This window comes from Plasmodium vivax, chromosome 1 (genome assembly GCF_000002415.2).
Source record: "Plasmodium vivax chromosome 1, whole genome shotgun sequence".
NCBI classification, from domain to species: Eukaryota; Apicomplexa; class Aconoidasida; order Haemosporida; family Plasmodiidae; genus Plasmodium; species Plasmodium vivax.
Genome location: NC_009906.1, coordinates 592,463 through 604,118, shown reverse-complemented (window position 1 = coordinate 604,118; position 11,656 = coordinate 592,463). Strand labels below are relative to the sequence as shown.

At 53.1% G+C, this 11,656-nt stretch overlaps 3 protein-coding genes across 3 annotated transcripts, besides 10 other annotated features; 1 reads left to right on the top strand and 2 right to left on the bottom strand.

Moving 5' to 3' along the window:
* Positions 1-197: 197 nt before the first annotated feature.
* Positions 198-1,961, bottom strand: PVX_093530 (pseudouridylate synthase 1, putative; the record flags this gene model as incomplete). The annotated part of the gene is made up of 1 exon (XM_001608526.1): positions 198-1,961. The coding sequence occupies one exon, from the start codon at positions 1,959-1,961 to the stop codon at positions 198-200; it is 1,764 nt and encodes a 587-aa protein (XP_001608576.1).
* A 1,402-nt stretch (positions 1,962-3,363) lies between these two features.
* PVX_093525 (hypothetical protein) lies at positions 3,364-9,788 on the bottom strand (the record flags this gene model as incomplete). The annotated part of the gene is made up of 1 exon (XM_001608525.1): positions 3,364-9,788. Exon 1 carries the CDS (start codon positions 9,550-9,552, stop codon positions 3,364-3,366), a length of 6,189 nt encoding a protein of 2,062 aa, XP_001608575.1. The 5' UTR covers positions 9,553-9,788.
* Positions 3,782-3,845: a microsatellite.
* Positions 4,707-4,803: a microsatellite.
* Positions 4,723-4,779: a microsatellite.
* Positions 4,841-4,874: a microsatellite.
* Positions 5,710-5,733: a microsatellite.
* Positions 5,786-5,826: a microsatellite.
* Positions 5,884-5,958: a microsatellite.
* Positions 9,710-9,729: a microsatellite.
* A 178-nt stretch (positions 9,789-9,966) lies between the features above and the next one.
* Positions 9,967-9,986: a microsatellite.
* A 766-nt stretch (positions 9,987-10,752) lies between these two features.
* On the top strand, positions 10,753-11,541 carry PVX_093520 (cyclophilin, putative; the record flags this gene model as incomplete). The annotated part of the gene is made up of 1 exon (XM_001608524.1): positions 10,753-11,541. The coding sequence occupies one exon, from the start codon at positions 10,753-10,755 to the stop codon at positions 11,539-11,541; it is 789 nt and encodes a 262-aa protein (XP_001608574.1).
* Positions 11,082-11,171: a microsatellite.
* Positions 11,542-11,656: the final 115 nt, after the last annotated feature.

Sequence of the window (11,656 nt, the reverse complement as noted above, 5' to 3'; positions counted from 1 at the left end):
ACACGAAGGGGCGCCTGTTCATCTTCAGCACCCAGTCGTTCCACCTGCGGGGTAGGGGGAAATAGGCAGTGGGTAGGAGCGTGCGGTTAGGCGCGGCTACATAGCTACATAGCTACTTAGGTGTGGCTATATGGCTTCTCAAACGCAACTGCGTGGACTGCTGCGGGGGCGCCGCTTGCCCCCCGGTTGAACCCAACTTACACGTCCTTCCGCATCTGCTCGACGATGCACTTGGCGACCACGTCCCGCTTGAACCGCAGCACCTCCTCGCTCTCCTCGAAGCAGATAGGGGGGCTCTGCGGGGGGTTACACACCTTCTCGTTATACGCATTGAAGAAGGGGCAAATGAGCATCAAGCCCTCCGCGGGGAACAGCGAAATGGGCACATACTCCCCCGCGTTCAGGCAGTAATAAATGGAGTTAACGCACGTAGCCTTTCGGAACGTCTCCACAGACAAGGTCAGCATCTTTCTAATTTGGTGCATTAAAAACGATTGTCCTAAAATTTGCACCGACACGAAATTGTGGTCGTGCAGGTTGACTGTGCTGACTTCTAGGTACTTAATGAATCGGAAGGTCGTCTGCTCTGCTTTGCTTTTGGTGAAACAGTGGAAGTTGTGGTAGCCTGCGTAGCTCTGGACGATCTCGAAGAAGGCGTTCAGCTCCTCCTCCGTCAGCTCTTCCTTTCGCGCCTTCACGGTGAGTATGTCGTCCCACCCGCCCCCTTTCGCCGCGTCGTCAGAGGTGGTTTGTTTAGTGGAGTAATCTTCACCCTTCCGCTCAGCCGCGTCATCTCCACCGCTTTGCTGAGCAGCGTCATCTTCACCCGTCTCTTCTGCCACTTCATCCGCACCCTTCTGCGCAGCCGCGACATCTCCACCGCTTTGCTGAGCAGCGTCATCTTCACCCGTCTCTTCTGCCACTTCATCCGCACCCTTCTGCGCAGCCGCGACATCTCCACCGCTTTGCTGAGCAGCGTCATCTTCACCCGTCTCTTCTGCCACTTCATCCGCACCCTTCTGCGCAGCCGCGACATCTCCACCGCTTTGCTGAGCAGCGTCATCTTCACCCGTCTCTTCTGCCACTTCATCCGCACCCTTCTGCGCAGCCGCGACATCTCCACCGCTTTGCTGAGCCGCTTCGCCTCCACCCTTCTGGGGCCCCCCCCTTCTGCGCTTCCCCCTCCGCAGCTCCTCCACGCGCCCCTCGATCACCTGCAGCGCCTCGCCAAACACATCCCTGTACTCATCCCGCACAGCCACCTCGCTCAACACGCACACGGGGAAGAGGTATTCATACAATCGGAAGGAGCAGAACTTCCTCGCGTCGAAGCTCTTCGTCACTCTGTGCATGTCAAAGCAGCGGATGTCTTCCGGCAGGTGCTCGTTCAGCAGCTGCCTAAACTTTTTTTCCTTTTTTGTGCGTTCCGCTAGGGCGGCGCTGTGGGGGGTGGCTTCGTTGGTGGTGGCACTCTGGGCGGCTGCTTCGTCGGTGGTAGCCTCGTTGGTGGCAACCTCTCGGGAAGCGGCGTCCGCGTTTGCCGCGACTACACCTTCCGCGTCGCCATTCGCTCCCCCGCCGACCGCCCCACCACAGCTCAGGTCCACCTGGTAGACGAACACGTTGTACAGGGCGTGCACGCCGAGGTCCGTCCTGGCGGAGCGCGACTGGCAAAAGTTGAAGTTTTTTCTGCGGCCGCCTCCCCCCACGGCGTTCATCTTTATGAGGGTCCTCTCGATCTCGTTTTCGATGGTCATGCAGTCCTTCCCCTGCCCCTGGCACCCGTGGTACCTGCTGCCCACGTACCCAACGCACAGGGCGTACTTCTTCAAGTTAGGGGGTCTCTCCCTCGTCTGGCGTGCTTCCTCCGTTTCGCGCGTTTCCCCCGTCTCGGCGCGCCTCTTCTGCCCCTCCAACTTGATCCTCTTGATCCTCTCCTTGTTCTTCTGGTAGTTGTTCATCCGCTTGGGGGCTCCATCCTTCGGTTCGTTCTGTAGATGGGGGGGGTGCATTTCGCAGAATTGAGATGTGTCACTAGCGCTATGCTGCACAGCGCTGCGGTGTGCTTTTTCTTTTTCTTTTTCTTTTGGAGGGCACGTCCCCCCAGGTACTCATCATACCATTGCTCAAACGGACAATCACTTAGGACAGAAGTTTTAATTGTTGTTCCTCTTAACGGTCCACCCCTCGACCGAGTGGGTTTTTTTTTTTCCTTTTATTTTGACTTTGCTGTTTTCCCCAACTGGTTCGTATCATCTGTGCAGAACATGTGGTATGTTCGCTCTGGGGTGGCGGAAGTGTCCTTTGTTTTGTTTTGTTTTTGGTATTCTTTTTTTTTTTGGTATTCTTTTTTTTTTTTTTTTCTCACCCCCCTTTATGCATGGAACTGTAAACCTTCGCGACGCGTCCCAACTGTGGAAAGGAAGAAGCTGCCAGCTGGGGAAGCGATGCCGCTGAACGGTTGCTCTCGTGAGATCCTCCCCGCCGAGAAAGCAGTTCGCTTACACGATGCAAAAGGGGAAAACATATAAATGTATTATATATATATATATATGTATAAATAAAGGAGTGGCGAAACGTCATCATTTCAAAGCCTTCTCGTGGGGGAAAACTGTCACCTCTGAGCGACTCTCTCTTCGCTCGTCACGACTGCTACGCCGATGGGCCCCCCAGCACAGGGCACTACGACAGCGCCTACGCGCGAGAACCTCTCACCTAAAAATGGGTCCTCAAGCAGGGCAAAACGGGGTAAGTGCATTCAAATACTCCCACAGAGGGGTATCACCCCGATGTGAGGTGCCCTCGAGTGACAACCTGTGAGGTGGGCAGTCCATATGGGGACTTCCTCCTTTTTAAGTCCTACACTGCCGTGGAGTGAAAGGACTTACCATTTGATGCGCTTCATTTACTTTCCTTTTTTTTGGCAACGATGGGCAGGGCCCCCTCATCGGAAGGTGTTGACTATTTGGCCCATGGGGGAAAAAAAAAAAAAAAAAAAAAAAAAAAAAATCACAAATTTAGAGGGGCACAAATTACGCGGTACACAAATTAGGTGGGGCCCAAACTGCGCTGCAGCTAAAGCCGAGCTGTGCGGGCAGCCACTTTAGGCTTCGCAGAGGCGCATCAGAGGCTTCTCAGCAGCTCCGCAGCGGCTTCGTAGCGGCTTCGCAGCGACTTGGATCAGACGGGAAAAGAAGCCCCCCACGTATGTATATGACCGCACGCAGGTTGCACACCTCCTGGAGAGAGTTCATTGCGCTCCTTCCCTCTTAACGAATTATAACAGCCGTCCAGCCAAGTGTAGCCCACTTGCACAAGTTAATTGCCTGTCCGTTTAGCCCATTCGCTCGCACCCACCAAGTGTCACTCCTTAACGCTGCTCTCAAACAGAAGACAGGGGCTCCACAAGCAGCCGCTCGTCTGGGTCTGCACGCTTTTCAAGAGGCTCTTACGAGTGGAGTGGCTCTCCCCAAGGGGCTTCCCACAGGTTAGCGTTCTGCCAACCAGCATGGTGGTTGTGCAAAGCGCCTTCCCGTTTGCCTTCCCGTCTGCCTTCCCGTCTGCCTTCCCGTCTGCCTTCCCGTCTGCCTTCCCCTTTGCCTTCCCCTTTGCCTTCTCCCACGCGCAGGCTCCTTCGAAGGCATTCCGCCCCTTAACCATGGAACAACTTTTGGACCTCCTGAAAATGTTAACTCTGCTTGGCCGCAGCGCTACGTCCCTCTTAGGGAGCACTCCTGATGGTCGAGAGGAACCACTTGGCGTTTCTTTTTTTTTTAATAAGCCTCCTTCATCTAGTGCACCCGGATGATGTGCCATTTTGGTGATCACTTTTCTGCCTCCACTGGGGGTGGCACCCCCCTGAGTGAGTATCCCCCCACCGCAGTCACTTCTTCCCCGTCGAAAAAGCAAACTGTTGGTCCTGCTCAACAGGCGTGGAATGCACTTGGCATGGTTTCTAATCAAGTGGGGAGAGGGACTACCATCACACATGTTAAGTTTCTTTTTGCAACTGTCTCCCTCCTCACCAAAGTTAGCACATCCTCTCCTCTGCGGAAAGAGGCTCCCATGAATGTCATTCATGGAGACTGCTCTGAAGAGGTAGTTTTTTTTTTTTTTTTTTTCTTTAATTCTGCTTAGGAAGAGGTCATCCAAAATAGGCTTAAGTTCCACCCCCCCTTCAGTCACTCGTAAGGGTGAGCGGTCGTGATCTCTGGGGGCCTTGCCAACTGGGGAACCACAACAAGCCTTTCCTTCTTCGTCATCTGGGTGTGCGTCTCTCCTCCTATCCAAGTGAGGTACGTCCTCCTTCACATCATTGGTGACCCTTTCTCCTTCCCTGACGTTCATCACCTCCCTTTCGTTACATTTAAAAAAAAGCAACTTACCATTTCTGCCGTCCGTTTCGTCTTTGCTCCACGTAATTTGACTTCTCCTCTGAGGGGGGGCGTTATCTTCACTCTGCCCAATCGTTCGTATCTCTAGTCCTTCCTCAAGGACCCCCCCCATGTGATCACTTCCATTTGCGGTTGCACTGTAGCGATGATTCCCAGGGGGGTCCCCCTCCGGGCTGCCGCCAAAGAGGCTCCTTTTCAAGCTGACCCGATTTATCCGGTGGTTTTCCACGTACTGCTCCAAGTTAAGTGAAAAGGAAAACTGTCCGCAGGCGGGGTCGCCTCCCTCACGTGGGCTTCTTCCTTCCTCACCGCTACCGCGGCTGCCGCGGCTACCGCTGCTTAACCCCCCTAGGGGGAACTCCAATTTGTCTGCACAATACGTCTGGTGAAACTTCTCCACATCGTCTGCAGCGAGCGAGTCCTCTTCCGATCGCTCCTCCGCCCATTTCACTTGGTCACCCCTTTCGCGTTCAATCCTTGTGCTACTTCTCTCGCTCGGTTCGTCTGTCCCTTCCCCCCACTCCGCACATTGCCTTATGCTTCTCTCCTCTTTCCCCTGGAAATGATATCTCTCCTGAATAAGCCCCTCCAGCGGAGATACCTCTTGGAAGCTTTGCCCTAAAAAGAGGTTGCTATCATGAACGTTGCTTCTTTGCCTAACTTCCATAAGGAGTGCACCTCGAGGGGGGGGCACCGAGATGACTGTTCCTTCTCTTCCATCTTTTAGCGGTTCATCAGACCACTCTCTTTTCTCTCCTTTTTTTCTCCCCCTTTTTGTGCCCATCTTTGGGTCTACTTCTCTTGGGGGGTCTTTTCCTGCAGGTGTTGAACCCATTTTGGGAGTTCCTCCCTCTTGGTGGCACTCTCTGGGAGAGACCATCCCCGTTTGACTGTTTGGCGTGGCCCTCTTGGCGCTGTTGGTTTCCCCGTTCTTAACCTTTGCCTTCTTAACCTCCTTAACCTCCTTGGCATCCCTGACTGGCTTCTCCGTGGGGGCGCCTTCCCCGCAGTCGCCCCCCTCAGCCAAACCTTCAAAGCAGGCTTGCGTTTCAGGAAGGACCTCCCCCTTCACCCTGGCCCCCCTTTCTTTCCCCCCCTTCTGCAGTCCACCTCTTTTCCCACTGCTAACACCTCTACCCCCTTTAGCGCCTTTTTTCTGGGTGCCCCCTTTCTTCTTGGTTCTTCCCCCCGGCGCGGCCCCACAAAGTGAAACACTGCAACCGCTTCGGACCTTCAAATCGGCATTCCTCCTCTCCGGAGAAGGCACCCATTGCTGTTTCACTCTCCCCACCACGTCTCCCTCGTGCGGACTGCACGTTAACCTGTTGACATTCTTTCTCCCCCTATGGGTGTCTGTGTCTGTAGGTCCCTTTTTGGTTTTCTTCCTAATGAGCATTTGCAACAGAGCATATGAAGGGACTTTTTTTTTTACTTCCTCATCTTTCATGTTCCCCTTGCTATGGTGCACTTGACAGCTACTTCTCTTCACTTTTTTTTTCTTGTCTTTCTCAATCGAAGTTAATTCACCGTGGTGATTCACTGAGGGGGAGCTCTTTGGTGGGGGGCCACTCCCTCTCGGTGCGCCTCCTCTTCCCCCCGCTTTTTCCTTTTCTCTTTCTCTTTCACGCGGGTGTGCTGCCTCTTCGGTGTGAGTACCCACATGGGGGGTCACCTTTCTGTTCGCGCCGTTCGTTTGTCCTGTGGAGTCGTCAAAACGGTGTGTGCTATTCTCCCCCTGATTTTTTGTGGAAACGATTTGCTCGCAATGTTGGGGCGGCTTCGCTGATCGGTTGCGTTTTGTCTGTCCAGGAATGGCTTTCTTTTTTACCACCTTTATTTTTGACTTTGCTTTGGGTTTTGCCTTTTCCTTCTCCTTCTCCTTCTCCTTCCCCTTCCCCTTTGCTTCTCCCTCTTTGGGTTTTTTTTTTTTTTTTTTCCTCCTCTCCTCCTTCACCGCTGGGGGATCCTCCCCCCCACTGCCTGTACATTCTTCGCCGGTCCACTTTGTGCCGATCCTCTTTGGAGCGAGCTGCTTCACCCCTGCGTAGCTGATGGGACCACCACTGCTTTTCCTCCCCATAGTTTTGCGTCTCCGCTGCGCTTCAAATGGGAAGTTGTTCCCAATTTGGGGGTTCTGTTCAACACCGTGGGGGTCCCTCTGCTCGCCATGGAGGTAGCAATGGCGAGTTTCCTCTCCATCTGTAGACACTCCACAAGGGTGATTCACTTGGAGGCTTTCTTTTAATTTCACTGATGTTCCCTCCATTTGAGAGATTCCTACCAACTCGAGTGGGACTCCATTTCGGGTTCTTCCACCGCTGCTGTTTCTATGGCACGTATTGTTAATCCTCTCTTTCGGATCAACAGGGGGTACTACAGACACCTCGCTGAGATTTCCCACCCCCTGCATCCCACCGTTCAAGTGCCTCTCCTTGATCACCAAACAATTAAGGTCTTCCCTTTGAAAGAACTTTCTACGAGGGCACTCCCAAAGGGATGCTGAAGTGGAGTTGCTCCCACTGTCAACGTTGAAGGGGGGTGTATAAAGGCTCCCCTCCTCGTGGTTTAAAAAGGGATCTCTTAAACTTTCCACATGGTCACCTACATGAGCGTCATTTGGCTTCCTGCCCATTTGTCTCTCCCCCTCATCAGCGCTACCCCACAAGGAGTGGTTTTTTATTTTAATGTCACTGCTAAGATGGTCTCTCTCCCTTTTGAGTTTTTCACCTCCCATGGTGAGGTTATTCCCTTTAGAGATGGCCGCCCTACTTCTCCGTGAGATGCTCCCCACTTTGTGTTGCCCCAACTGGGGGGTGCACCACCCGGTGGGTTGCTCATTTGCACGTTCGCCATCGACGTAGTGATTGGCTTCCACCCCAGGTGTGCCTTCCCCATCCGCAACCGGGTCACTTGCAGGATGAGCACCTGTCTCCACCCCTTTTCGCGGGTGCGTTTCCTTCCCCTGGTCTGCATTTACCAAATGGGGAGAAGTGCCTGGCAGGTTACCTTCCACATATGTGTGGCGCTCTATCGGCTGTCCCTCCCAGCTGTTGAAGGTGCATCCTTGCTCTCCTTCAAAAGTCTCCTTCGAATTTATCCTCTCCATGTAGCCATTTAGTTTCATCTTTTCCGAGTCTTGCGAGATGAGGAACAGATCGTCACTCATGTTTAGGAGGTGATCATCACTGTGGTGGGACACTGGAGAGTAATTAACGTGTGGTTCCTCTTCTTCCATATGTTTTGGCACCTGGCGTGTCCCCCGTTTAGAGGACTCTTTTGCCACTTCTGTACCCACATGATCTTCCGCTTCTTCAGGAGCAACCCTCTCATGGAGGGGAAGCCCTCCCAACCCCCTTAAATCTACGTAGTTATTACTGTAGCATATTTTTATGCGCAAATCGTTCGTAAGTATGAGGGGGTTCAAGGCTCTACTCTCCTCTTTCTCACTCAAGCTGTGTGCCCTTCTCTTTCCACTTACAACGGGTTCATTTGGCAGAGAGGTGACCCAAGGGGAGGACTTGCTCTCCTCAATGGAACTACCAGATGAAGAGGAGACCCTCCCCATCATTACATCATCACTGCTCTGCGTGTTGGTCTTGAAATCGTTCCTTTCTGCTCCCTGGGCGAAGTGCGTAAGGTGATCTCCACATGGTGCGCTCACTTCGCAGGTGTTGCTTGATGGGGGTGGGTGAAACGACGAGTCGTCCCTCTTCTCACCTTCTTGCACACCTTCAGGTGCGTCCCTGGAGTGCTCCCCTGATGGGCTACCCACATAAGTGTAGACGTGCGTGTTCGTAACTCCGCAGCTCATCTCGCGCTCCAACCTTCTGGGAGAGCACCCCCCCCCTGTGGTGATCCCCCCCGAGAGTCTTCGCCTAAAGCTGCGGAGAAGTTCCTGCCGCTTGTCCTCTATACGGCTTCTCACGGTGGCGCTCGAGTGCTGTTCCCCTTTGGCGCCTTCCCTACCGCTTTGCATGGCGTCTTTCCTCCCTCTTTCTTTAACGTTTTCTTTCTCCCTTCTGGGGGAGCCGTCCCCCCCCATGCCGCTCTTCCTGCAGCTTCTCTTTTTTAAGAGCATCTTCCCACTCCCCGTAATGTTTCTTCTGAGACTGGCACTCCCCCTCCTTTGGGAAACTTCTCCCTTCTGCTCACCCTTCGCCGTCACGCCGTTCAGCCTCCTCGGTGGCTTTCTCACCACGTGTTTAATTTTGGTGGGCTCTACCCGCTTGTTCGTAGCGCTTTTCCCACTTCTTACGCTTCCCCCACTTGGGGGCTTTCCCTTGGGGATGCTTCTGACTCTCCCCGTGGGAGTCCTCCTGCTTACACTTCTGGAGAGAGACCCCTGTTCGCGCTTCTTCCATTTTGTCTCACCGCTTAGAGGAGCACAATGGAAGGGCAGAGGAGTTCCCACTCTGCTGGTCCTTCTTCTCCCGAAGGACGATTTGCAATTTTGTGTATACCTAACGCAGTCGTTAACGTTTATCTTTGTCTGCTGCTTCATCCTATTTCGGCACCCTTTCGTGGTGCCCATTTTGCAAGCACTTTTTAATTCGCTCAGGAGGGGTCCTTTCCAGTTAAGTGTTCCCAGCGCGGTGGGTTTTTTCTCGCTGGGGGATTTCGCTGAGCTGTTTGCAACTTCGTCTTTCTTCTTCACCCTGTGTTGGGCGCCAAGAGGGGGGTCCAGGCGAGGGTCCAGGCGAGGGTCTAGGCAAATGCCTACTATACGTGTACCCTTCGACGTGGCAAGCCCGTTTTTCTTCCTACTCTCGCACGTCTTCTTTCTTTCCCTTTCGGCTTTTCCAAAGGGGGCCTCCGTCTTCTTCACTGGGTTTCTCTTCCCCCCCCTTAGGCTAAGCGACTTCGCCTCGCTCACCACTGCCATGTTTGTCGCATCCCAGTTCAAAGTCCCTTCCCCATCAGTGTGCCCACCTTCCACTGGTAAACCTTCCACTGGCCATCCTTCCACTGGCCATCCTTCCACTGGCCATCCTTCCACTGACCATCCTTCTTCCTCCCCCCATGGGTCCAACTCGCTGATAGAAAATTTGGGACTTAGATTTACCTCCTGCCAGTAGGTATTCGCCTCCCTGGGCGCCGCCTCCTCTTCCTCGCGCTGCTTGTGCTGGATGCGGGTGCTACGTCCGGTCATGTCTCTCATTCATCTTCTGGGGGGCACAAAAAAGGGGTAACAACAAATGGGCATGCAAAAGGCATGCAAAGCGCAGAAGCAACGAACGAGGGGGCCCCTTGGCGGACACCCGCCGCAACTGCGTCAATTTGCGCACGCGGGAAACTTCGCTCCCTCCTGTGGGGCCACAGTGCTCCGCTGGGAAATCGCTTAGGACTTCCTCCAGGGGGCAATTGACAAGCTTCGCCGGGAAAGCGAAAAAGGGGAAAAACATCAAAAAAAAAAGGACAAAAAAAGGGACAAAAAAAGGACAAAAAAAAGGAAGAAAAGAACAAAAGAACAAAAAGTAAAGAAGAAATGAATAACGGAAGAACGGAATGAGCGCGGAGGAAAAAAAATCACTGCCGCGCGAACGCTCCTATGCATGCCGCGTCTCGTGAGAGGGGGCCACTCCTGCCGTGGAAAAAAGTGGGACACGCCATGGACGCACGCAAAGGCCAGTTGTGCACCCCGCGCAAACGGTAATCACCGCGACAGTGGCGGCGTTGGGGTAGGGGTCGCTACTAAGCGTCATTCTACTTTGTGGGCCTCTCTGGGGTTGAGGAAAAACCTCGCCATGTTGAAGGGACAGCAAAGAGTGCTAGAAGGCATACGCGCAAGTGCCAAACGCACAGGTGGAAATACATGCACCTCATCTTATGCACCTTTCACTGGAGCCGCACACCAATTGTAGGCCGTGGCGCGGCACAGCTGGTGGGGCGTTGCCGCGGCCAATTGGGGCAGAGCCAGTTGTGGGCCCGCAAAAAAAAGGAAGCAGATTACACGGGGGGGCAGCCACATGGGGGAAATTCGATAGGCAAAGCGAAATCAAAACAAAAGTGCAAAAGCGCAAAAGTACAGTGGTGAGGAAAAATAACGCGAGCGGGGCGCAGAGTTAACTGTTGCGATTCGCACGTGGCAAGTAAATGCCTGCCGAGTGATGGGCCCCCCCAAAAAAAGCGACAGGAAAAGCGCTTCCCCAAGGAAAAAAAATATATACATATGACCCACATGTATATGTATTTTTCCCCCCTCTTTTAACTTCCCTTCTTTTGATCCCCCGCTGACGCGCCTCAAGAGACGCTCCCCCCCCGCAGCATCGCCGAGCGGAAATGCGAGAAAAGGCCCCCCCCCAAATTGCTCGCCGCACCAAATTCCCACACTTTGCGATACGCCTCCGCAACGGAGAAGATGAAAGGGAGTGGAGGAGATGACCCGCACGGGGATGGCCAGGAAGGGGAAAGCCCCAAAGGGGGAGGCAGCCCCAACAGGGAGGGCCCAAAAACGGGTTCCCCCAAAACGGGTTCCCCCAAAGCGAGTGCCCCAAAAGGGGAGGAAAACCAAAGCGAGAGACCCCCAAACAAACGCAGCAAAGGCAAACAAATCGACCAGCTAATCATCGAAGAAGCAGACGAAAATACAATCATCCCCTATTACCTATCCAACCTACTAACAAACGCATCCAACCCAGTGGTATTTATGGACGTAAATTTGGGGAACCATTTTCTAGGCAAATTTAAATTCGAGTTGTTTCAAAATATTGTCCCCAAAACGAGCGAAAACTTCAGACAGTTCTGCACAGGAGAGTACAAAGTGAATAACCTCCCAGTGGGATACAAAAACACGACGTTCCACAGAGTCATAAAGGAGTTTATGATACAGGGGGGGGACTTTGTAAATTATAATGGAAGTGGGAGCCTAAGTATTTATGGGGAAATTTTTGAAGACGAAAATTTTGATGTAAAACATGACCAGGAGGGATTGCTCAGCATGGCGAATAGTGGCCCGAATACAAATGGGTGCCAGTTCTTTATCACCACGAAGAAATGCGAATGGCTGGATGGGAAGAATGTCGTTTTTGGGAGAATCATAGACAGCGACTCTTTAATTTTGCTCAAAAAAATTGAAAACGTCTCTGTCACGCCGTACATTTATAAGCCCAAAATTCCGATCAACATCGTCGAGTGCGGGGAGTTGTAATGGGGGGAAGAGAGGCCACGTTACAGCGGCGACTGCTATGCGCGTGGAGGGAGAAATTCCCCCCTTTGTTTTTTGTTCCCAACTTGGCTTCGCGCGTTGCGCAGCGTTATGTTAT